Below are 24,299 nucleotides of genomic sequence, written 5' to 3' on the forward strand. Positions count from 1 at the left end.
TTTCACTGATTAGGATCTCTAAGGATATTATTAACAATGAGTGCAGTAACCCCTAAGATTTATGATAGTGTTACATGCAACTTACAGGGCTTAGTCTTCATAAATATTGTATTTTCTAGATTAGATGGTAAGTTAAACCAAGCTGTAAAAATATTTTATTGCTAGGGAGAGGCTAAGAAATAAAGAGCTCAAGAAGACCCAATGTTCACCAGTCAGCAACCTGTTCTATTTGTAAAAGAATGGCAGAAATATGCCATTAGGCAAAACATGAGCAATACATAGGAAGAATACCTTTATTAAATTTTTTACTTCATAATCATTCTTGCTTTCTTTCTATTGGAGGTACACATTTTAAGTTTTTATTTTAGGTGTATCAGGAACCAATAAATCTGTGGCAGAGTAAACCTATGCATGGCAAAATACATAAAATACATATTCCTTTGTTTCAGAATAAATAAACCTGTAGCATAATAAAGAATAGTGCAAACTACCATTGAAAAAGTTGTATAAATAAAACAACTCATTATAAATCAGGAATATTTTGTTCTAATAAGTTTACGATACATAAATTATCCCCCCGAAGTTCATACCTTATTTTGTCTATTTGAAAGAGCTTTGAAAGTGAATAATACGAAAATCAAATAAACTTTAAAAATGTAGAATTATTTTATATTCAAGTTTTATGGTCTTTTTCTTTATAAAGGAGGGTCTGCATGTTTCATATTCACTGTAACAATCTGAAGACAACATTGAAAGGCTTTCAAAGTGACAGCACCATGCACTGTACTAGTAATAGAATATATCTATAAACTATATATAATCTCGTCAACACAATGCAAAAAAAACATGCAGGAAGAGTCCTGGTTTTCACATTACGTTGTTCATTCAAGTAAGCTTAAAAATATATTCCCCCATTTTCTTTCCTTTTTTTTTTTTAAATAAACCGTGGATCATAAACAACAATCTTTCACCAAAATGTATAATATAATTCTTTGGTGTGCTTTGAACTCTTCCAGGGAAACAAAGGATGATGTCTGAAAATAAATTAATTCAACTGTACAAATAATAGTGTTCACATACAAGTTATTAACAATGACAAGACTACATCAACCACTCACAGCACACAAAACAAATTTCTACAAACCCTGGGGAGGGGGTGTCTTCAGGGTCTCTGAGGATAAATTAGTGCTCTTTAGTATATTTGTATGATGTTTATGATGGACTATATTTTGCACAAGATGTGTTGCATGAAGTGAAAATAAATTGACTAAGAGTTATTGTCCTAGGTCCTTGACCTTTTTTATCCTAGCTTGACAGCTCTGGCAAAGGTCACACATTCATCAGTGTTTGGTGGTAACTAGAAACCTTTTAAAAATTTTAATATGTATAGCCACTCCCTCCCCTCTTTTCATGTAAATCATACACTTTGCACACTGTCGTTTTCAAATGGGATAGAATTCAGTGTGCTTAGTGCTCAGGTGGGAAAAAATGCATGAAAATGCAGTTGCGGTCACTGAAAAATAAAGACTTTTTAAAAGGCTGAGACAACAGTATAAAAGAGGGGTTGGCCTGTCTTAAAAACAACAGCTTTCCCAAAAAAGTAGGCATGTTGCCAACATCACACCTCCTTAGACTTGCCTGTTAATTTTGGCATCCCAAAAAACTTCTCTAAAACTTATCTTTTTATGACAAAGGAGTTTGGACACAGTAAAAAGGCAGCATCTGCGATTTCAGATTAAAAAAAAAAAAAACAAAACCGTAGAGAAAAAAGAAAGCACTTGAATTTCTTCTATTTTATAAAATATCACAGCTTCACAGTTGACTGTTGCAGCAGCGTGTTCTTGTCCCCACTTTTGCGGGAACAATCACAGTAGCACAATACGCGGAGACGTAATAAGGTTGCTGCATCTTTTTTCTTTTTAAATCCTACAAGCAGGGTACTGAAGAGATAATCCCGTATAAAAATACTGTGTTAAGATGAGAGCAGTAATAAAAGAGTGGAAAGTTAAAATCACAACTATTAGAACTCAAAGGATTTTTTTACAAATATTTTTGGACACAGGTACAGTCTAAGATCTGTTGGCAATGCAGCAAGTGTGTGGTTTACAATCAAGAGGCCTTTTCAGAAATAGGGCCCAAGGAGGAGGCAAAGAGGCTCCAGAGAAGCCCTCGTTATGGTGTTAAAGGCAATCTCGAGGCACTCCAGGAAATGCAGAGGGCCTTGGTGCTGTGTTGAGTTCCGACTTAATGCTTTTTCTTGCTCATTTCCAAATATACATATATTGAGTCAGCAGTGTGTATCTCCATTAACCCTTGGTACATTTTGCTCCTAGCCCTGTTCCCCTGTAACCTACAAGTCCAGCTTGGTTGGGTTTTGTTTGTTTGTTTGTTTTCTAAGGAAAAAAAAAAAAAGCCCAAATATCTTAATTAAATTAATTAAATGTACAAACACCATAGGGTTTCATACTGAATAAATAGGGCTAATTAGACCCGGTGGCAAGTCTGAGTCAAGGGTTTGTCTCAGGCTCGGCATTGTCTCAGGTTAGGATATGGTCCAAGGACTCCCACTTATTACTTATTATTATTACTAGTAAATTCTAATGTATCGTCCGCGGGACTTCAGAGTTCCCATACATCTCTTCATCTTCAGACTCGGAAGTGGTTCCGTTGCTGGAAGGTGTGTGAAGGTGGCTGGGGGCTCCACTGGCCTGGCAAACATACCACTCATTGAGGTTGGTCACCTGAGGAGACAGAGTGCTAGAACGACTCCTGGTTGGGTCCAGCACAGGGGACAAGGGGGCACCCACTGGAGTCCCCACTGAGGAGTAACCAAGGGCTCCTGGAGAAGGTGGTGGGGACTTGCAGTGAATCTTCATGTGCTTCCTCAGAGAGCTGGGGTGAGTGTAGGACTTGTCACAGCCTCGGATCTTGCAGTAGTAAGGCTTGTCGCTCGTGTGGACATGGGAATGTTTCTTCCGATCGCTGCTGTTGGCAAATTTCCTGTCACAGCCATCAAATTCACATTTGAAAGGCTTTTCCCCTGCAACAAAACAGAGGGCAGGTCAACAATTGCTTTTCAGAGACCCCTCACCTGAGAGAGAGAAATCTTGGAACAGAAATGAGGATGCATTTTCCCATTCTCTCGAAGACCAACCCCAGCCTGGTTTCTATTCCTAATTCCTACGTTCCAGAAGGCAACAGGGAAGGGACACTGGGCCTGTGAGTGGCTAGATGTCAGTCCCTGCAGTACCAGAGGGTTCAGGGAGACGATGGCTAGAGCATGATCCAGGATGTAACACCAAAATCCAACAAGGACCCAGATACCCGTGTCCTCACTGCCCTCAAGGTCTGTACCTGCAAGGATACAAGCAGATCCCCTGTCAATATAAATGCTAATAAAATGATTCTTCCAAAGCCACAGCTTGGGGGAAGGATATAAAAAAAAGAGAAAAGTAAGCACATTACACTAAATTAAAAGTGAAGTGGGGGAGGTGCCATGCAATTATAATAACGGCATTTTGTTTCAGAGCGTCCCCAGGATTCCACCGATGGGAAAGGAAATAAGGCAAAACCCCGTTCTCTTTAGAAACAAAGGCACCTGTGAAACACACAGTCCCATCACTAGATTTCATATAAGCCTGGATGGGCAGAGGCGAGGCTGTTGGCCTCTTCTTTCTCCCAGCTTTCCTCACAACTTGCAGGGCAATTAGGAGCCTTTGGAACAGAACCTCGGAAACGTGAATAAAGACCACAAGCTGCAACCAGAACTTAGCTTGTACCTGATGCCCCACGGAAACGTATTCTGACAGCCTTCTACCCCACTTAATAGTCAGAAAAGGGACTGTTTACCACAGTCGTTGGCCCATCGTCCCTTTCTTTAAGCTGTTCTAACCACCCCAGGAACACAATGCCTTTAAACACAAGGCCCCTAGTTCAGGGAGTGGACATGTTAATAACACAACTAGAAATTCAGCCACAACACCTCGGTATTAAAAAGCAAAAAAGGAAGACAGCAGGTAGCGGTAGGAATTTTCCTTCTCACCTAAGTATCTATGAACTTGATGTATTTGAGTCATAATTGAACCAGTTATCTCATACATACTATTGTTGAATAATATCTCCCTCATATTTAAATGATTTTTAAAAATTAAGTTGAGTTTCTCTACTGAATTTCAGCACCTACTCTGGTGGCTCACTAGGTATGGCTTCTTCCTTGGTTTTGGATATGTTTCTCAAAAAGCAACTATTTAAGACAGTTTAGTGCACATAAATTTTTGTGGTGAATTTTCATATACAACTATTTCAGTGTAGTTTTTTTTTTCTTTTTCTTTTTAATCTCACCAATGACAAAGGCTTGGATGCCAGAGTGTGTTAACACATCTGAAAGTATTCAGATGCCTGGACTATAACTTCCCCTACCTCTAAATACTGTTTAAAAATGAAATTAAATATTATTCAAATACACTTCCTACACTGATCTATAGAGGGGAAAACACAACATAACACAACAACAAAAAAGTTAATCACTTTTCATAAAAATATCAGTTATCTATCCTGATCTGAGTTTTACTTTTAAGTTGGAGATAATTCTAATTTAATATAGCATTATTTAAAAATTTATAATGGGCCTTCCTTCCGTAGGGAGGCTTGAGTGGTTTTATTCACCCTATGCAAATGTGCAGTGTCGTTTGGAGTTGTTCCTGTCGTCGCTAAGGATCCCGGATTGTGAAGAATACAGTAGCTCTAAGCACTGCTGGTCCCACCACTGACCACGATGAAGAGAAACAATTACGCCCAGAGAAGGGAGATATGGAATGGGGTGGGGGGTGGGGGGAGTAGAAAAGTAGGGATTAAGGTAATATTAAGGACGAAAATAGAAGGAAAAAATAGGTAAAGGTGAAAGAATTGCTTGTTTTATTCAGGGGGCCTAGGCGGGGAACAGTGAGCAAATTCCAGCTAACTGGAAAGGGTGAGAAACCCCAGTGTTTACATTTCAGATTCCGACAGAGGAGTCTATCAGAATCTAACTACTTGCAGAATCTGAGAGAGTAAAGGAGGCTACGTGAGCTGCTCTCTGTTCTACCGGTTCCCTCTCCCAGAGAACTCGAGTCTGGCCCAAAGGAAGGTTATAAACCGAATGGGGGTGGGGATGGGAGGAACGTGGGTCAGGAAATGGGCCTTCGGGAGTGGCCGAGGGATTATTCCCTTTGATCAATCTGTTCCGGGATTCCGAATAACCCCCAAAAGGGAGAGCGCCTTGGTAGGGAGGGGGTTCCGGAATGGTCCCTGTCCGCACCCAATCTCGACTGCTAAGCGGCCTAAGGACCGCCAAAACCCCCTGGGCACCGGTTTGAGCACTAACGTGAGGCGCCGGTACCCCTCCCTGAGGGCCTCGGCGAGAACCACTCCGCCACCCGCAGCCGGGCAGGAAACGCAACCCTGAGCACGCCGTGAAACCAGAAAACACTACTGCCCAGGGGCCCGCAGCGCTCGGGATCTCCGCCCCCGCCGTGCGCGCGCGCGCACGCCCCTCTCCCCCTGGACTGCCGTCGGAGGGAGCCGCGACCCGTGGCAGCTTCCGCGCCAGCAAGTTCCAGTTCCTTGCTCCACGGGGGAAGAAACTGTCCTCAGGTCCGGCGGCGGAGAAGGAAAGGTCCACTCTCTCTCCGAGGCCTGCAAAGGCGGGAAAGGCCCAAGGCCGCAGGTTCTGCTTTCAGGGTGCCCATAGGGGACGGGGTTGGGGGCGGCTTCACCTCCCGCGCCCCGCGAGCCCCCTTTACGGTTCCAGGCCCCTGTCCTGGCGGCAAGTGCCAGGCACAGGGGCAAACAGCTGGCTAAGCGGGCCAGGGAGTTTTTCCGAGAGCCTCGTGGGAAGTTTCCTTTTGGAAAATTCCTTAGGGTGGACCATCTCGATTAGAAAAGCAGGGGGCTGGCCAACGGAGTTCCCGGAAAGATGTGTTCCCAGCCCAGCATCTGTGCACAGGAGGCCTATCAGGTGATGGCCGGGAGGAGCCAGGCCCCGGGCCCAGCCCCAGGCCACACAGACCCGGCTTGCACGCAGAACCCCCTGATGCCCCGGGCTCCGGCTGTTGGCCAGGCGTTGGACCCACGCGCGGCGGCTGCCTCCTTGCCGCCCAGCGCCGATAAATCAGCCAAGTAATTACTAAATGTAAACTCCAGTTACTTAAGTGTCCTCCGAGGGGTAATATCGTCTATCCCTATAAATCCCGACTGCTCGCGCTCATCAGCGCTTCCGCCCAACGCGCTAGTACGTTCGATGGAGGCACACGACCCACAGGAAACACCCCACCGCCCCACGCCGCAGCCGCCTTTGGGATGGGAGGGGTCCCCACAGCGCTGGGGGCTTCCCCCAAGTTCTTACGGGGGGGCAGGTACCAAAGACCGCAGGAGACTGCAGCTCACCCTGCCCGCCTCCAAATAGAATCCTCTTTGAAAGGACAAAGCCAAGTTCTCTAGCACCTTGCAGGGTATGTGTGATAAAATGTGTGTGACAGCTGTATGATACTGTATGGGTATGTATGAAGGTGTGTAAATGGGGAAGTGTGCGTATGTGAGGGTGTATGTGGAAGATAAGCGTGTCAGGGCATATGGGTGTTCCAGCTACCAGGAAGGGGGGTGGGGGGTAGTATGTGAGATACGGGTGTGTGAAGTTGTGTGCTCTGTGCACGTGAAGATGTATGTGTGGGAAACGTGAGTGTGTGTGTGGGGAGGGGGTCTTCAGAGCCCCAAGGGCGCATTTCTATGGCATTTTGCACCACGCCCCGGAGGGACAGGACCCCTCCCCTCCTGGAAGGGCCACATTGAGCTGGGCCTGGTCGCCTCAATATTGGAGTAAATCCCACGTGCCCCCTCGCACGCCCGCGCTTCGGAGCACGGTGCGGGCTCTGCCACCAGGTGGGGAGGGAAGAGCCACCAGGGCGGCTCCAGCTCCGGCCCCCCTTCCCCATCGCCCTCCCCAAGTTCCCGGGGCCGGGCGAATGGGGGCTGCCGACCGTCCTGGGCTCCTTCCTGCTCCGACTGCTGCTGCTTCTGTTCCGGGGCGGCGGCGGCGGCGGCGTCTGGAGCGCGTTGCCGGTCCCGGCGGAGGGGCTGCGAGCGCGCTGGAGACTCCACCGTGTGGGAACCCAGCGCGGGGCCTGTGTGTGCTATCGAATTACTTATTCATAGAAAAAAAGGGGGGGAGAGAAAAAAAAGAAGTCACATGTCCGGGTTATACGTATGCGAAGAGAAGCAGCAGAAGGAGGGAAAAATTAAGGCGAGCAGGAGGAGGAAGAGAAGCAGCGGCGGAAGCGGCGGCGGCGCGGGAGGCGGCGGCGGCGGCGCGGCCGGGGACAGACACCCACCTGTATGAGTGCGCTTGTGGATCTTGAGGTTTTCCGAGCGCGCGAAGACCTTGCCGCAGCCCGGGAACGGGCAGGGAAAGGGCTTCTCGCCCGTGTGCACGCGGATGTGGTTGATGAGCTTGTATTTGGCCTTGAAGGGCTTGCCCTCGCGCGGACAGTCCTCCCAGAAGCAGACGTGGTTGCTTTGCTCTGGGCCGCCCACGTGCTCCACCGTGACGTGGTTCACCAGCTCGTGCATGGTGCCGAAAGTTTTGGAGCAGGGCTTGGCGCCGCCGGCCGGGGGCGGTGGCGGTGGCGGCCCGGCCAGCTCCTCGGGGTCGATCCACTTGCAGATGAGCTCCTGCTTGATTGGCTGCCGCATGTAGCGCAGGAAGGCCCCGGCCGCCCCTGGGAGGTGGGGGTGGTGCTGGTGCGGGTGCTGCGCGGGCGCCGGCGGCGGCGGCGGCGGCGGCGGCGCCGGGGGCGGCGCGTGGTGCTGCAGGTGGGGCCCTGGTCCGGCTGCCGCGGCAGCAGCAGCTGCCGCCAGGTTCAGGTTTAAGTTCACGGCTCCGTAGCCGTGCAGGGCGGCGGCTGCAGCGGCCGCCACCGCCCCGTAGTGCGCATCCCCGGAGCGCGGCGCGAAGGGCGGCTCGGTACGTCCGTACAGCTCAGCCGCCGCGGCTGCCGCGGCCGCCGCCAGCCCCAAGCGCATCTGGCCGTTGAGCGGGTGCGGGTGGCCGCCGGGGGCTCCCGGAGCGTCGTGCAGCGCGGGGAAGAGCGCCGGGCCCCCGCCGCCGCTACCGTCCGGGCCCGCGTAGGTGCCGCTGGCCGAGATGAACATGCCAGCCGAGTGAGGAGGCGGGGCCGAGTGCTGGGGGGAGCCTGTGCCAGACCGCTGCTCCCCTCCAAGAGGGACCCCGTGCATGGCCGCCGCGGGGGCCGTGGCGGAAAGGTCCCTCCGGAGGACGAAGTCCCTGCTGTGGCCTTTGCCGCTGCTGCCGCCGCCGCCACTGTCGGTGGCGGTGTAGCCCGAGAGGGCAGGAGGAGGGGGAGGGGGAGGAGGAGGGGGTGAAGGGGAGGGAGGAAGAGGAGGGGCTGGGGGCGGGGGCGCGGAGGGCTGCGCGCGGCCGCTGCCCCCGCCACCGGGGTAGGTGCTGGCGCCGGGGTGCGCGACCGAGGCTGCAGCGCGGGCGGCGGCCGCCGGCGCCTCGGGATGTGCCGGGAGCGCCTTTGAGGGAGGGCTGAGGCCGAGCGCGCTCGCCTGGGCCATGTGCTCGGGTCCGAGCGGAGTGATGGCCACGCCGGGGTCAGAGCTCAGGTCCCGAGGGCGGAGGTGCGTGGCTGTGGCGCGGAGTTGGGAGTGGGCGGGCGGGCTGGCCAGCGCCGGGAAGCCTGTCATATTCTGAAGCGGCCTGGCCTGAGCCGTTGCCAAATCCGCTAATCTCAGCGCTGGCGGGTTCCTCTTGCTCAAAGGGGGCTCCATCAGAACTACACAATCAGCCCCATAGACCCTCACTGGGGGGACTTTTTTTTCCCTCTGCCCACCTTCAAAAACATGTATATATTAGGGTCTCTTTAACTTCTTTGTCCTGGCCTCCTAACTCTGCGTATTCCTGTTCCCACTCTGTCCTCCAGCGATTGGCAGAGAGAACACATTTGAGCTGCACAGTGGGACCGAGATTTTGGAAATGGCATGGGTGGGATTGGAGGGAACATCGTGATTGACAGCAGCCACGACTGCCGGATTGGCTCCCATTCAGGCCCTCGGCCCAGCGGGGATCCGCCCCCGTGCTCGCAGCATCCTTCGCTTTCGCTTCGCGCCCCCTCCTCCCCTGGAGCCCTACGTCCCCGCCTTCCAGGGGATGCCCAAGTTGCACTTGCAGAAAGTTTGTGCCGGGCCTGCGCGCGCAGCGCCCAGCGTTCCCATGACGCGCCTTTCGGAGAGCGTGCGCCGGCACGCGGCCGCAGGGCGCGGGGTGGGTAAGGGCTGAGGACCACCCCCCCACCCCACCCCGGGACAAAGGGGGTTGGGGGATAGCCCCCAACTTCAAAAACCTCCGCCTCGCCGCACGCAGCGACTCCCCCAGCAGCATCCAAACACTTTCTACCTCCTCCGTTGGAAGAGCCCTGGGCTGCTCTCCGGAAGAGGAAGGTGAACCGTGTGCCGGTCGTCATACTTGTAGAGGTGATGCTAGAAACTTCTTATTTGGGAAGGACCTCCAGTCTGCCGGGCGCTCAAGTAGAGCGCAGAATGAGGGAAGATATTAAAGTCTTATTGGTTGCAAAACAACTTAAGTGACTTGGCTCCGCAAGACACCAGGTGAAGTCAAAATAAATCTTTCCCGAAAAGGAACCGTTTACCTCGACTTCTTAGCTCATGCAGTCCTTTTCAACGTGGTTCAAAGGAGTTGGCTTGAAGTGTAATCTCACTGATCGTCAGTTCTAGATCTGCCAGTTCCAATTAGATGTACGGGGGTGGGGGTGAGGCAACACCCGGCAGCGATTCTAACTTTTGCCTTTCTGAGATACAGTGGCAGGGCAGGCCAAACAGCAGCTCTCCAGAGGGAAGCGGCTAAATAAACAACATCCTTCACGCAGAATTCCTCTTTTCGGCCCAGAGAGTACTTCTTATGTGCGCCTCAGTTTCTTTGAAAGCGCCATAAATTAAAACTGATCCAATAAAATGAATATTTTAAAAGCAAGCAATACCTTTGCTATGTATTTACTATTAGAATAATCTCTTACCTTGTCATTGTTTTCTAATATACTGATCTAGGAGGCGAGATGTCTTATTTGAAAACCGTAAACTGGCCTTGGGGGGTGGGGGGGGGGAAGCGAGTCCCATCCTTTTCAAGGGATTTGTTATCAAATCACTTGAGAAAAAGAGATAGGTTCCTGCATCATTTTGGGGGGAGTAGAGAAATGTGGCATCCCCAAATTTCAGGGTTATTGCTGCCCAAAAGTGTCACTTCAGCTCTTAAAAAGAAAGCATCTTAAGATTTTGTGATGTTCCAAGATGTTCAAAAATTAAAGTCAGGGTTTTTAATTTTTATTTTGTTGCCTTGCATAAAATTGTTTAAAAAAAAAGTGTTATTGACTAAAATGTGAATTTTTTTCTTGGGGGGAGGTACAAAAAACAAGTTACCAGCTTGATTCATTTGCAGTCCAAGTAAAAAATAGACTGCATAAAGACATCATCTTAATGGTCCCGAGAGATGGTCCGGGGAAGTTGTAAGAAATATTTTCAAAAGAACTGATTCGATGGCCCCATTTACATCGGTGTGAGCAATGTTTAACAGGCAACCTCACTGTAAGCCTTGGGAATGTCATTCCTCTTAGAAAACTGACAAGCAAACAAAGAAAACACTACAATCAAATTTCAAATAGTTTTTTTTTTTCTTTCGGCTTCAATGAAGTTCAAATACGGGGAAATAAGAAAGGCATGAGTGCAAACACAATGAAAAAAATTAATAAACAACAGCGACAAAAATCCGCATCTGCGTTTGGAGAGGATGAGTCCTTTCACAATTTTCCTTTCAAAGACTCAAAACGTCTCAAGCCAACCAGGCAAAAGTGGAGAAAGGACTGCCATCTCTGTGGATGGGTGATGGGGAAAGCATCATATTTGGAATTGTCACTACTGTCTTCCCTCATTCTCAGGACATTTCAAATGAGTTTCCTTTATTTGAATTTCTTGGCAATGAGCATCACTACTTCCATAATGGCAGCATTGCATTCAGTCCTGCAGGTTATAAGTAAAAACAAACCAAAAAAATGAACGAATAAAGAAAGAAGAAAATAAGCACAACCTACCTTTTAATATGGACTATTGAGCATTTTTATTGTGCAATAAAATGAGTACCTCCACCCCCTTCAAAATAGCTTTTCCTCAAAATTATAACTGCTTTGTTTTATTGAATTGCTGAAATTTAATGGTTTAATGGGTGAAGGCATGAAGGAAAGGCTGTAAAAATGTGAATAATGGTGCAGCAGAGCCGTGCGGAATCTGGAACCCGCCTCCTTGTACAACTCTTGTTAAACACAGCATGATATGTATCTGTCATCGATTTAATATGTCTTAATTCAAATATAGCTCCCTGATCAATTTCTTTTTATGGAAGCCTTAAAAAAGAAAAGACTTTCTTAGGAAATAATAGAGATTTGGATGATGATTAGAAAGAAAGATATTTAAGTACACTTAATGAATATTTGCAAATTTATGGCCAAACCCAGACTCTAAAAAGATAATTGACTCAGGTAAATCGACTTGAGATGCTAATTCTTAAAAGAAAGAACTGGGAGCAAAATTTCAATCAACACCAATAAGGCGCCAATAAACTGCCTGCCAATTAAACCTGAGAATAGGCCTAGCTAGATGGTCACCAGGAAGGCTCACAGTGGATTTCCCGGATTGCCTTTCTTTATAAAAGAGCTTTTTATTTTGTAGACGCGCTTTTTGTTATTGTGATGACCCGCCTGACCCCAGGTGCGCTGTTTCTTTTTCAAGCCGTTTGGGAGCCAAATCAACCCCCCTTAAACCTCCCGAGTTTCTAAGGACCCAATAACTGTGTAACACTTCCTAAATAAACACCAGCAATTTCTAGGGCGCTGAAGAAAATAATAATAATGGTGTTGTTGTGTTTTGTTTTAAACAGGGGGGTATAGAAGTCGTTATGCCAGTTTCCGTCGGTGGATTCAGCCCCATATTTCTGCGGTGGTGATGGTTGTCAAGGCCGACTCTAAAACTCATGCCCTTGTCTGCGCTTTTGCAGTGGAGATGCTTGTATGGAGACAGCAGCAACGTGGCCATCTATGGAAATGCCCTTTCTGGGGTCAACAGGTGCTCCTGGGGAGCATCGATTTTCAGACTTCTCCTGTTGCACCCCGAATCCCAACCTTCTCCCAGAGCCAAACAAAGGCATGAGGAGGCTGAGGAGGTACAGAAAATGCCGAGCTGGCCCGAACCCGGCGGCACCGCCTCGCTCAGCTGCCTTGAGGCAATAGGACCCGGTCGCGAAGATGCCTAGGCTGGCGCTTATGGCTACCCGCTGCGCAAAAGGGGGAGGGGGGCTGTGACTGAGGCTCCCCGGCGCCCTCCGTTCGTCACTGAGCACAGCCAAGTTTCCTTGTGATGGGTGTGGGCGATTAATAAACTTAAAGGAAGTGAATTGGACATTTCCTGGCTTTTGAGCCTTTGTTTGATTGTTTCTGCATGCGGGGGGAGGGGGAAAGCTAGGGACGGTGAGGTGGACAAGAAAGGATCTGGGGGACCCACCGAGCAGCCTTTCATTGCCCTTGCAATTGCTTTACCGCTCGCCAGCCCCGCGTGGTTTCAGCGAGGAAGTCCTCCTTGCTGAAGGACAGGGTGCCCGCCGGGTTTGGAGCGCCTAGTGCCATTTGGGCCGCACCAGAGCCAGGTTCAAGGGTGAACAGGGTGCCCCGAGTTACTCCGGGGTTCAGAACACTTTTGGAGCCCAGCCCAAGGGCGCCAGTAGGTGCTCAACCGGGAGGAGGAGGGTTACGCCAGCAGATACTGGAGGAAGTGGAGAAGGAGTACACTCAGACCTCTCTAAAGCCCGCGCAAGGTGGGCAAAGGGACCCACAAAGGTTCCTTTTCATTGAGTTTTGTCATGCCCGAAGTGATGAGGACTTTGGGTTCAAGGCTTTTCTCAAATCAGGCTGGCTAGGCGTCTAGGCAGTGAGGTACCCTGCCACCTCTCTCGGCCCCAAGCCTGGCTTGCACTGGGCAGGTACCAGATCCCCACACTTCCGCCTTCACCACTCCAGATCTAACCCCGTGTGAGTTGCCAGCCAGCCCTGGGGGGTTGGGTGCTCCCAAGAGCTGGGCAATTTTCAGCCCTCTGAGCATCCCTCCCAAGGTTGCCTCTCCTTCCTGCCCTTCTGAGCTCACCCTGATTCCTCAGGCTTCACGGTTACCAGCCGGGCTAAGAGTAACCTAAAAATGTGCTTCTTGCTAAAGTTTATGATCCCTGTTCCATGTACATGGGTTTAATGAGAATTCTTTTTTTTTTTTTTTTTTTTTTTTTTTTTTTTTTTTTTTTGGGCACAAGATTGGGACTTTGTAGGCGTGACTGAAACGTTGGATTTGGGGGTTGTTTATTTTGGATAGTCAAGAATGGGACCCATCCCATGTCTACCTGACCTTGGTGCTTAAAAGCCCTTCAAAAATTATGGCTGTCTTTACTTCCCCATTACTAAAAAATAACTTGAGTAAAATTGGCCTGTCATCAAATATTCTCATTTGGTTATCAATCATTTTTACCCTCAGAGATGGGGGTTGTAGGAGAATGGCCTTTGACCCACATATGACCATTAGGATTGGTAATTTCTTGGGAAATGCCTAATTGTTGTGCTTTAAAATACACTTAGAAGGTCAAAGCAGGAACCACAAAACTCTCTTATGTGTTCACAGTCCATATAACCATCCGATATTTATTTATATTGGATCCCAGATGTGCTTCTCCTCCCCCCCCCTTCATTCTTTATCTTTTAGGATGTTTTTGGATGAGAGGTAAAAGAGAGGCAGAGGTTGTGTGGGGTTTCTTTTTAATCTCAGATTTTGTGGGCACTTTCTGCCATTCCACACCCCTTCCAATACCTATACTTCAATATTTGAAGAAGCCATGGAGGCAAATCAAATACTGACACGTTGACGGATTTACTTGTGTAAGCAATATGGTTGACATATGGCATTGTTATTTATGAATGACAGCATAAATTGTATTACAAAGTCTATTGCAATAATACTGCAGTTTATTCGAAAACTGCTCTCCTGTCACCAGTATTCAGCCTCCCTGGATGTAGTTCATTTGGGAGCCCCAAGGATAACGGTCCTCAAAATAATTAAACACATTCATGTACGCTAATGCCTCCTGTTTGGGGTGTGTTTTTCTTTTGCTTTGTTTTGCAGTAGAAACACCTCCCATCAGGAAAGAGGGGACAAAGTCAGGACAATTAGTTCTCTTCCTTTTGCAAAACCACAACCACTGTCAGATACAAATGGCGACTTTTTTTTTTTTCTTTCTGAGTCCCTAATGACAAATAGACAAACATTTGCATCCCTATCACTAAACTGCCAGTGAGCATATATTTTATATAGAGAGTTTTTATAAGCCCAGTTACAGAACAGTAAATTTTAACTGTAGGAAGAAGTTCTTTTAGCAGACTGGAGAGGGCCTTATCCTGTGGTACCTCCCCACCTCCACTCAACCTCCCCCTTCTTAAAAAATGGTATTTAAAAGTTACAACATTGGCTGAGATTTTCATGATTTCCCCTTCTTTCACATTGCAGATTCTCTCTCTCTCTCTCTTTACATTACACTTCTCTGAAGCTCTGACAAAGAACTTTTGTTCTAGGTGGGTTTCACAGAGGGGGCTCCCCCACCACACATGTGGTCCTTCATGGGTCAGGGGTCGCCCAGCCCAGGAGTGGCTGAGAGGGCTGAATCAAAGGTGCCCTGCAACTTAATATCCTGTTGATGATCTTGTTGAATTTATGAGTCTGTGATACTGAGGATGGTGCTAAAATCCGGTTTTGGTTTTTTTTTTTTTTTTTTGGCCTGGTGTATATAGACAGCTGATTCCACATTTGTTTCTCTCATCTTTACTCCCTTCCCACCCCTTTCCTTAAGAGGAAATTAAAATTTTGAATAGTATGGACACGGAGTATTTATGTTTTCCAATTTAAAGGTCAGTTTTGTTTGCTTGTTTGTTTTTGGCTTCTCCTGGCTGGCAAGATATACCTTTGTGTGTGTGTGAGAGTATGTTGTATTGTGTACATACACATTGTTTTTATGTATGTGTGCACACAAAATACTGGTCATGCTACAAAAGAAGTCAGTCAACCGTTCACAGAGGCCCACAAACCACAACGAGGTGCTCAGCGAATGAGTGCCTGGGTGTTTGATGGGATTTGCCGTTTTTGAAGACAAATTCTCTATGGCAGGGGAGAATGGACGCCAGACCCTGAGCCCATGGGCCGGCCGTCCGGGACCATCCACATGAAGCAAAGCCCCAACTCTGTCCAGCCTCAGGCACCCACCCCGCGGGGGGACCAATGAGATCGTCAAAGAACAATTTTGGAGAACTTACAAACGGGGAACATGTTTGCCCGATGGAAACAGTTGTGGATCCCGGGGGTCTGACACCGCCAAGGCAGGCCCTTCCTGAAACCTGTTGAAAAACTGATCACTTACAAGGTACAGAACGCAGCCTAGCCGCTTTTTTCCCTTCCGCCAAGGAACCCAAATCTACTTTTGAGGCAATGATTGTGAAAGCCTTTGCAGTTTTTTCCCCCTTGCTTTCTTGCTCTTCTTTTTCTTCCTTAAAAAAAAAAAAATAATAATAATAATAATAATAAAAGAATAGTGTGTTATGAGGGAAAGGGGCTTTGCGGTTTGTAGAGAAATAAAGCACTTCTAAGAGGGTATGGCGACATGACTTTGAACTTGGCTCAGCTCCTCTGTGTCCTGCAGAGAGAGAACTGGAGCCGGGAAAGAATAGTCAGGAGGGCCCAGCCCGCGGGCTCTCCGGCGGGAATTAAGGAGTCTGCCCCACCACCCGGTTGCACGCGGCCCCCGGAATCTACCGTGAGCCAGCGCCCAGCCGCGCCAGCCCGAACCGCAGGCGCTGCAAAAAGGGAATCAAAGCAAAGGTAGAGAATGGGGAAATGAGGAGAGGGACAGAGGAGTGGGGAGGAGGCGAGAAAGTGGGAAAGGAGGAAAACTTGAAGTCTGATGGCTGGAGAAAAGGAGGGAAGGGAGGTTTTTAGATGTGCAGGACTGGAATTCTCATGCCCAATCTCTAAGAAAATATTTTATTTTGTAAATATTTTTGGAGTAAGCTTTTCCAATATTCTCCCTCACTCCGACCCCCCATATAAATTGATGAATAAAGTAAACAAGTGTGCAAGGCTGTGCACTGGGCAATTTTTTATTGATTCAATGTAGCAAGGCAGCCTTTTCTCTCTGGAGATTCTCTCTCTCTCTCTCTCTCTCTCTCTTTCTCTCTCAATGCCCTTTCTGCTTAGGGGGTTGGTATTTGCGGCCCACGCCCCCAACCCCAAACAGAGAGAGAGGTGTGTGGAAATGAGAAACATTTCCTCCTTTCACGTAAGGCGAGAATCTCCAGCTTCCAGACAAAATCTCGGGCTTTCAGACAAGAAGACCCAGACTCCTTCCTTCTTGCCACCCTCCAACCGCAACGAGGGGTGGGCAGCGGGATGGCACAGGGCACCTTAAGTAAGGGGCTGCGGCCAGCTCTGACCTGCAGACACCCGCTTAAGCCAGGAGAGGCTGCCTGTGCCGGCGATAGAAAGCCCGGGTTCGTCCAGCAATAGCGAGCAAGAGTTGTCTTCCCGCGTTTTTGTTGATTCACTTCAACATGAACATTTTAAATGCGTATTGATTATTTTCTCTTACTTGAATTTTATTTCAACTCCCATAGACTTGTAAATAAAAGCAGTTCTCGGAGCCAGCTAGGCGAAGGAAGGCTCTGGCTTCAGGCCTTTCATTCACACCTCTGCAGCCTCCGGGCCCGCGGTAACCCTCTCCCGTTACCTCTGGGAGCACAAGCTTTCCGCAGCGGGATAGGAAATGTCCCCAACGGCCAACAAGGAGCCGGGGTGGGAGGCCGGGAGAGGGGGGCGGTTGTAGCCCCAGAGCCGCGAGGAAGGCCTGGCGCAGCGAAGGGAGCAGCCACCCGGCCCCGCCACCGCCCGAAGGTGCGGAGGCATTCCCCGCTCCTGGAGAAGCAGTGATTAATATCTTCTAGCAGGTTTAAGCCCTACCGGTCTGGAGGTTTCTTCTCTGGAGGCCCTGAGCCTGACCCTCGGTCAAACTCCAGCCAGAGCCTTGCCTGGCCGCGCGCCTCCGCCGGCCCCATACTTCCCACCCCACGGTGGCAGCGGCTGGGGCATCTGGGCATCCACCCCGAGGATAACACTGTCTTTAAACGACTTCCAATCAACCCCCTCCCTCCCGGGGGCCGCTGCCCAGTGTTTACTGCTGTAATCGGAGCGGGACGCGAGCGGCGGGGGGAGCAGAGCGCGCCGAGCCGGGGCTGGGGGCCACAGCCTGGGAGGGGGGTGGTGTCTGGGTGAGTGTCCAGAGACCAGAAGGAACGGGCAAGTCTGGTTTTACCTGGGCCCACCATCCAGCACCTGTGTTTTCAATACCACTGAGTAAGTTTAAAAAAAAAAAAAAAAAAAAAAGGGGGGTGGGGGGAGAAGATAGAGAGCGTGCCAACCGATCAGGGGACCGGTTCCCAGGACGCTCCCCACCGCGCGCTCCCGACGGGGCCCAGGGCCTGTAGAGTCCCGGCGCGTGGAAACCTCTCGCCCGGCGAACCCGGTTGCTAACCAAGTTCTCGAGCGACCACGACTGCCCGCTCTCGGTGCCCGTCAGGAGTGGCTCGGGTCCCCGGGGAGTCGGTGGCCTCTGCAGAAGGGCGCGAGTGCAGGGTGCTGTGTCCTCCGGACCCCGCCAAGGGCACAGTGACCCCGCGGTCCAGGCCAGCACTACGCCGGCCTCCTGGCTCCGGGGAGCGCAGCGGCCAGCCGCGAACATGAGCCGCGGCGCCGGACGCTCAGGCGAGGAGCTGTAGGCTGGCAGGCCGGGCTGGCTGGGAAGATCCGCGGGATCCGCGGCTGCCGGGGCAGCGGGGAGCTTCGGGAGAGCGGGGGAGGAGTGTCGGATCAGCCGCGGGGCGGGGGCACCGGATTGACGGGGCCTCGGCGGCCAATGGCCGCGACGGAAGGGCGGGCGGGGCGGGAGCCGCCGTTAAAGGGGCGGTGTGACCGGGAGTCCCGGCCTGGAGCCGGAGGGAGAGAGGGAGAGAGGGGGAGAGGGAGGGAGGCCGGGGCGGGAGACGTGGGGGCGAGGCGGGGGAGGGGAGAGGAAAAGGAGGAGACAAAAAATTTAAAAAAAAGGCTTGCGGCGGCGTCTGTAGCGCCCACCGAAATAAACAGAGGTAGAGGTGGTGGCGAACGAAGCCCACCGCAGCAGAAAAGGGGGGACCTGATTTGGCCTCTTCGCACTTGCTCGGGTCTCGGACACCGGTCGGTCCTCGGGAGTGCGGCTGCCGGCTCCGGGTCCAGCGCCCCGCCGACCGGCGAGAGGGAGCGAGCGAGCTAGAGATCACTTTTTTATTGTTGTTATTGTTTTTCAGCCTAGCCTCCCCTCCTCCCTTCCCTCTGCTAGCCTTCTCCCCTCCCACAGCCCCAATCTCTCCTCCTCCCCCTCCTCCTCCTCCCGCACAACTTAAAGAAAGAGGGAGCGGCGCGGCCGTTTCCTTCATCTGGGGGAATTCGTGGCTGCTGCAAGTTTACTACGCGAGGCGCAGCCAATGCCAAGCGCGGAGGACGAGGAGGGCTAAACACCTCGGCCGCGGCTCGGAACAATACCCGCCGCGCACGGGGCGGCGCGAGTAGGGCCGCGGGGGAGGGAGCGGCCGACCGAGCGCGCTGCGGAGCGGGCGCCCGGCCTCCGCCCGCCGCCCTTGTGCCCCCGCCGCGGTCAGGTGGAGCCGCGGGCGCGCCGGGCCGGGGCGCGGAGCGCAGAGCTCGCCTCCGTCCCCTCCTCGCCCTCCTGCCTGGCCCGTTGCACAGCCGCCGCGCTCGGGCACCGTGGCCCCGCCGCTGCTGTGATTTCATTCTGCGGGCGCCGCTTGGTGCTGCCGGGCCCCGGGTCCGCGGGGCTGGTGAGCGAGTGAGTGTGTGCGTGCGCGCGCGGGTGCGCGCAGGGGTGGGGGCCGCGGCGCTGCGCTCGCCCCCCGTTGGCCCCCCTCTCCGCTGAGCTCCCCACACCTCCCTCCCGCTCCCTCCTCCCGCCCGCCCTCCCCTGCCCTGCCCGCCCGCCCCCGCCGCAGCTCCTTTAATACACTTTGGTTCTCCGCCTGGCTTTGGACTCTTCTCCTCCTCCACCTCCTCCTCCTCCTCCTCCCGCGCCTCCTCCGCCGCCGCCTCCTCCTCCTCTTCCTCTCCGCGCCTTCGCTCCGCGCCCGGCCGCCGGAGGCAGATCCAGGCGGCGGCGGCGGCGGAGGCGGCGGGCGCAGGAGCGCGGCTCCCGGGGCTGAAGCCGCCACCACCACCGCCGCCTGCGCTCGGAGCCGGGCGGCCGCTGGACGCACAGCGCGCAGGGCGGGAGTGGGAGCGGAGGAGGCGCGGGGCTCGCCGGTGCCGGCGGGGCGGGTGGGCGCGCTGGCCATGCTCCTGGACGCGGGGCCGCAGTTCCCGGCCATCGGGGTGGGTAGCTTCGCGCGCCACCATCACCATTCGGCCGCGGCGGCGGCGGCGGCTGCTGCCGAGATGCAGGACCGCGAACTGAGCCTGGCCGCGGCGCAGAACGGCTTCGTGGACTCGGCGGCCGCGCACATGGGCGCCTTCAAGCTCAACCCAGGCGCGCACGAGCTGTCCCCCGGCCAGAGTTCGGCGTTCACGTCGCAGGGCCCCGGCGCCTACCCCGGCTCTGCCGCGGCTGCCGCCGCCGCCGCCGCGCTCGGGCCCCATGCAGCGCACGTCGGCTCCTACTCTGGGCCGCCTTTCAACTCCACCCGGGACTTCCTGTTCCGCAGCCGCGGCTTCGGGGACTCGGCGCCGGGCGGCGGACAGCATGGGCTGTTTGGGCCAGGAGCCGGCGGCCTGCACCATGCGCACTCGGACGCGCAGGGTCACCTCCTCTTCCCTGGCCTCCCGGAGCAGCACGGGCCGCACGGTTCTCAGAATGTGCTCAACGGGCAGATGCGCCTGGGGCTGCCGGGCGAGGTATTCGGGCGCTCGGAGCAGTACCGCCAGGTGGCCAGCCCGCGGACCGACCCCTACTCAGCGGCGCAGCTCCACAACCAGTACGGCCCCATGAATATGAACATGGGTATGAACATGGCAGCGGCCGCGGCCCATCACCACCACCACCACCACCACCCTGGTGCCTTTTTCCGCTACATGCGGCAGCAGTGCATCAAGCAGGAGCTCATCTGCAAGTGGATCGACCCGGAGCAGCTGAGCAACCCCAAGAAGAGCTGCAACAAAACTTTCAGCACCATGCACGAGCTGGTGACCCACGTTTCCGTGGAGCACGTCGGCGGCCCGGAACAGAGCAATCACGTCTGCTTCTGGGAGGAGTGTCCGCGCGAGGGCAAACCCTTCAAGGCCAAATACAAACTGGTCAACCACATCCGCGTGCACACAGGCGAGAAACCCTTCCCCTGCCCCTTCCCGGGCTGTGGCAAGGTCTTCGCGCGCTCCGAGAACCTCAAGATCCACAAAAGGACCCACACAGGTAACTGCGGGCCGGGACAGGGATGGGGCGCGGAGAGGAGAGAGGCTGTGGTTGGTTGGCTGGGGGAAACGCGCCGACCGCCAGCCCCTGCTCTCGGATGGGAGGTGTTTTTGTGTACCGGAGACAGCCAGCGGCTTGTTTTTGTTGGAATGAAAGAATAGTATCGGGCTAGGTTTTTCCATGTACGGAAATTGAGTTTTAAATGATCAGTGTAACATCAAATATATGTTTTGGGTGATGCAGTTGCTTCATTTGCTCAGCCTTGGTTAATAATTTCCGTTCTAGATAGAACGCACAAAATAAAACTGCTCTCCAACTCGGCGCCCGGGAATCGAGCCTAGAGAGGATTTTGCCAGCTTGTCTGGATGTGCTTTTCTGCTCGGGCTGTGTGTCTGTGTTGGGTGGCTTGTGTGTTTTCCCACTTCTTTTACTCCGGGTCCAAACGTCCTTCCCGGGACTGTTTTTCCATTAAATGAGTCTGATGCGAGCCGAAACTGTAGAGCATTTCTTGTTAAAAAAAAAAAAAAAAAAAAAAGTGTTTTTAAAGCCTATTTAGGGGTAGGTCACGGGTCTTTACGGTGGATTCGCAATAGTTTTTGAAAGTCTCTGATGGGCACCAGAGGGTTTGCGATTCCAAACTTGGACCAACAACTCGGTCAGAGAAAACCCCGGGGCAGAGCGGCCCCGCGGGGCAATCGCGTGAGAAGAGGGAGCTGCAAAAGAACGCGCCTCTCGCCTCATAGATTATTCATCTCTGACCAGGTCCCAGCCAAAATCGTGCCAGACGATTTCCTAAAAGAAAGCCAAATGTTTTAGCAACTTCCCCCGTCAATATTTACTCCAAAGTGGGGATGCGCCAGCGGCCTATTGTTCTCTTCCGGGAAGGGAGGGAGCCGAGGTGCGAGACAAGCTTTTAACAAGGTTTAAAATTTGAGAAATTTATTTGCATGAAATGCTTTCGAGTCCTGTGTCTGAGCGGATGTCTTTAAAAAACAATTTAGGTGCTAATGGAATTTAACGTTAAATGGCCCCCTTTCCAAGAGGAACGATGTTTGAGTTCTCACACCTCTAAATGACTCCAAGCATTTGGAATTCTGGCAACAGGATGCAGGGACCGCCAGAAAATTAAACAGGGAGATTTTGAAAGCCTTTGCTGACGCCCCCACCCCCCACTGCCCAGCCTGTGCCTATGCAATCGCTAGATGTTGTCTTATCTCTAATATTTACCTTTTTTCCCCCCGGCTTATTTTTAAATGACTGGAAGTGAGACTAGAAGAATGGTTAATTTAATTTGCAGAATTTTGGATGAAAAATACTGGCTCAGTTATGATCCACAGTCCCATCCCCAAACAACATAGCAACTCCAAATGTAATTGCCTACTGGCCCCAGAGACAAACCGACAGCAGCCCAGCAGCCTGTGTGATTTTGATAATGCCCTAAATATTTTGTCATAATAACAGCTTCTCCATGGCGAGACCAATTTGTTAGAGGCTGCGAATCCAAGGAGCCCTATAGAAACGTGGGCAGGACGGGGTGCTACCCCAAATTCATTATAAATCTCAGGAAATGGGTGTTAGTCTGGAAGACAATTAAAATATGACATAAATGAGCAGGACTGTCAGGTGGGAAGGCAGTTAATTTCATCTTCAGCTACAGAGGCGATCCGACCTGGCTAAGGGACCCAGACCCTTCCAGTTCCTCTTTCCTTCTCGCAGCGGCCTTGTTCCCTCCAGAGTGGGTGGGGGCTCCGGGAAGGTCTGGGTGTGGGCAGCAAGCGCCCCTGTTTCTATCCACAGGGGAGAAGCCGTTCCAGTGTGAGTTCGAGGGCTGCGACAGGCGCTTCGCCAACAGCAGCGACAGGAAGAAGCACATGCACGTCCACACCTCCGATAAGCCCTATCTGTGCAAGATGTGCGACAAGTCCTACACGCACCCCAGCTCGCTGCGGAAACACATGAAGGTACCACCGGGGAGGCCGGGAGGAGTGTGAGGCCGCTGGCCCGCGGCCCCGGCTCCCAACCGGCGCGGACAACCGCTGCCAGCCTGGGAAGGCCAGGGTTCCCCGGGGCCCCGGCGGGCGGGGAGGGCCTTTCTTGGAGGTGCTCTCCCCCGGGAGCCCGGCCCCACAGCAGCTGCACTCACACCCAGTCCCCTTTGGTCTCCCCTCCCGGCTTTTGTCTTGCAGGTCCATGAGTCCTCTCCGCAGGGCTCCGAGTCCTCCCCAGCCGCCAGCTCAGGCTACGAGTCGTCCACGCCCCCGGGGCTGGTGTCCCCCAGCGCCGAGCCCCAGAGCAGCTCTAACCTCTCCCCGGCGGCGGCAGCGGCGGCGGCGGCGGCGGCGGCAGCGGCGGCGGCCGTGTCCGCGGTGCACCGGGGCGGAGGTTCGGGCGGCGGCGGCGCGAGCGGCGGCTCCGGCGGAGGCAGCGGCGGCGGGGGCGGCGGCGGGGCGGGCGGCGGGGGCGGCGGCGGCAGCGGCGGCGGGGGCAGCGGGACAGCCGGGGGCCACAGCGGCCTCTCCTCCAACTTCAATGAATGGTACGTGTGAGAGCCCGGGGCCTCTCTTCCTCTCCCGGTCCCCGCCCTGGCGCAGCCCTCCCGGTGGCGAGCGCCGCCGAGGGCACCCTGTGATGTGTTGTTAAAATTATGAATCTGATTTTTATGATGATGAAAATGATTTTACCAGCAGAAGGATTTTTAAAAGTTTGTTTTTGTTTTTGTTTTTAAATAATCTAGGCATGAAAAGCAAAAATATCCCTTCCGGAGTCTCCGCTGAAAACATAAAATAAGAAATTAAAAAAAAATAATAAAAAATAAAAAACCCATAAAAATCTTGAACCAAACCCTCCTTCCCTTCCCCCCATGCCCTCTTTTCCTTCTCACCCACTTCCCAGTCTTCTGACAAACTGTACATAGCGAACTCCTTCCTTCTCCAAGGTGGTTTTAATGGCTTCTTGGTGTATAGAAGTTTGTCCATTTGTAACTCTCCGGATTGCGTTCCTCCCTGCCTTTCTTCCCTTCTCTTCCCCAAGTGATGGGCTTTTTCTTTTCTCTTTTTAGTTCACCCGGTTTCTTTTTAAGTAATGTGGAAGAAAATGGTTTATTTTGTATCGTGGTATTGAATATTGTGTTCCTTTTTATGAGGCAACTTGATTGTAAACTTCATGCAACTATAGACTGGAAAAAACCGAGCCGTGCCAAAGTCTCCCTTCTGTTTCTTCAACACATTGATCCACAGCACACACACACCACCACCACCACCAACGCTTGTGAATGTATTTTTCTGTTAGCTGGGTTTACATGTGATGTTTTAGTGCTTTTGCAAGTTCAATTTGTTAGTTCCTGTATGAAAGATTGTGGGGGAAAATAAACGTTGTGCCGTTAGCTTTTCCGTAATAACACCCTTCCTTCTGTAAATACCCGTTACCATATTTATCCATTTGTAATTAAATTATGGTATTAACTTGCTACAGAGGAAACAATATTTATAAAGAATGTTTCTTAACTATAAATATGTACAATTGTGGGCATAAACTGTTTCAGATTTTTTATTTGAAGGTTTTAAGTGGTTTGATCATTTCTTGTGATATGTTTTGAGAGTAATGCATACAGAAATATAATAAAATGTGTTGAAACTGCATGAACATACTTTTTTTTTTTTTT

General features: G+C 52.0%; 2 protein-coding genes and 1 long non-coding RNA gene across 5 annotated transcripts; 2 read left to right on the forward strand and 1 right to left on the reverse strand.

The window, feature by feature from the left end:
• Positions 1–204: 204 nt before the first annotated feature.
• On the reverse strand, positions 205–8,946 carry ZIC5 (Zic family member 5). The gene is made up of 2 exons (XM_045481059.1): positions 7,365–8,946; positions 205–3,040 (listed from the first exon to the last, which is right to left on the reverse strand). The coding sequence occupies exons 1-2, from the start codon at positions 8,824–8,826 to the stop codon at positions 2,598–2,600; spliced, it is 1,905 nt and encodes a 634-aa protein (XP_045337015.1). The 5' UTR covers positions 8,827–8,946; the 3' UTR covers positions 205–2,597.
• On the forward strand, positions 4,839–12,516 carry LOC123599400. 2 transcript variants are annotated; one of them, XR_006713133.1, is made up of 2 exons: positions 4,839–5,704; positions 11,999–12,516. It is a non-coding gene; the product is annotated as an uncharacterized LOC123599400 (long non-coding RNA). The 2 variants fall into 2 exon arrangements; XR_006713134.1 differs by lacking the exon at positions 4,839–5,704 and adding an exon at positions 8,585–8,676.
• Positions 12,517–19,504: 6,988 nt separating this feature from the next.
• On the forward strand, positions 19,505–23,425 carry ZIC2 (Zic family member 2). Of its 2 annotated transcripts, none has more exons than XM_045481095.1 (3): positions 19,505–20,638; positions 22,436–22,599; positions 22,788–22,942. In XM_045481095.1, exons 1-3 carry the CDS (start codon positions 19,567–19,569, stop codon positions 22,830–22,832), a joined length of 1,281 nt encoding a protein of 426 aa, XP_045337051.1. In that variant the 5' UTR covers positions 19,505–19,566; the 3' UTR covers positions 22,833–22,942. The 2 variants fall into 2 exon arrangements, with proteins under 2 accessions (XP_045337051.1, XP_045337043.1); XM_045481087.1 differs by having other exon boundaries at positions 19,506–20,638; positions 22,825–23,425.
• Positions 23,426–24,299: the final 874 nt, after the last annotated feature.

Source organism: Leopardus geoffroyi, chromosome A1 (assembly GCF_018350155.1).
Source record: "Leopardus geoffroyi isolate Oge1 chromosome A1, O.geoffroyi_Oge1_pat1.0, whole genome shotgun sequence".
In the NCBI taxonomy this organism is placed as follows: Eukaryota; Metazoa; Chordata; class Mammalia; order Carnivora; family Felidae; genus Leopardus; species Leopardus geoffroyi.

What these genes read in the sequence shown, in the direction of transcription:
- ZIC5 (XM_045481059.1), bottom strand. Translation starts at nt 8,826, where the DNA reads ATGGAGCCCCCTTTGAGCAAGAGGAACCCGCCAGCGCTGAGATTAGCG. An exon ending in CCACAAGCGCACTCATACAG is followed by an intron (nt 3,041 to 7,364) that starts GTGGGTGTCTGT and finishes GTTTTGTTGCAG; the next exon opens with GGGAAAAGCCTTTCAAATGT.
- ZIC2 (XM_045481087.1), top strand. Translation starts at nt 19,567, where the DNA reads ATGCTCCTGGACGCGGGGCCGCAGTTCCCGGCCATCGGGGTGGGTAGC. An exon ending in CCACAAAAGGACCCACACAG is followed by an intron (nt 20,639 to 22,435) that starts GTAACTGCGGGC and finishes TTCTATCCACAG; the next exon opens with GGGAGAAGCCGTTCCAGTGT. An exon ending in CGCTGCGGAAACACATGAAG is followed by an intron (nt 22,600 to 22,824) that starts GTACCACCGGGG and finishes TTTGTCTTGCAG; the next exon opens with GTCCATGAGTCCTCTCCGCA.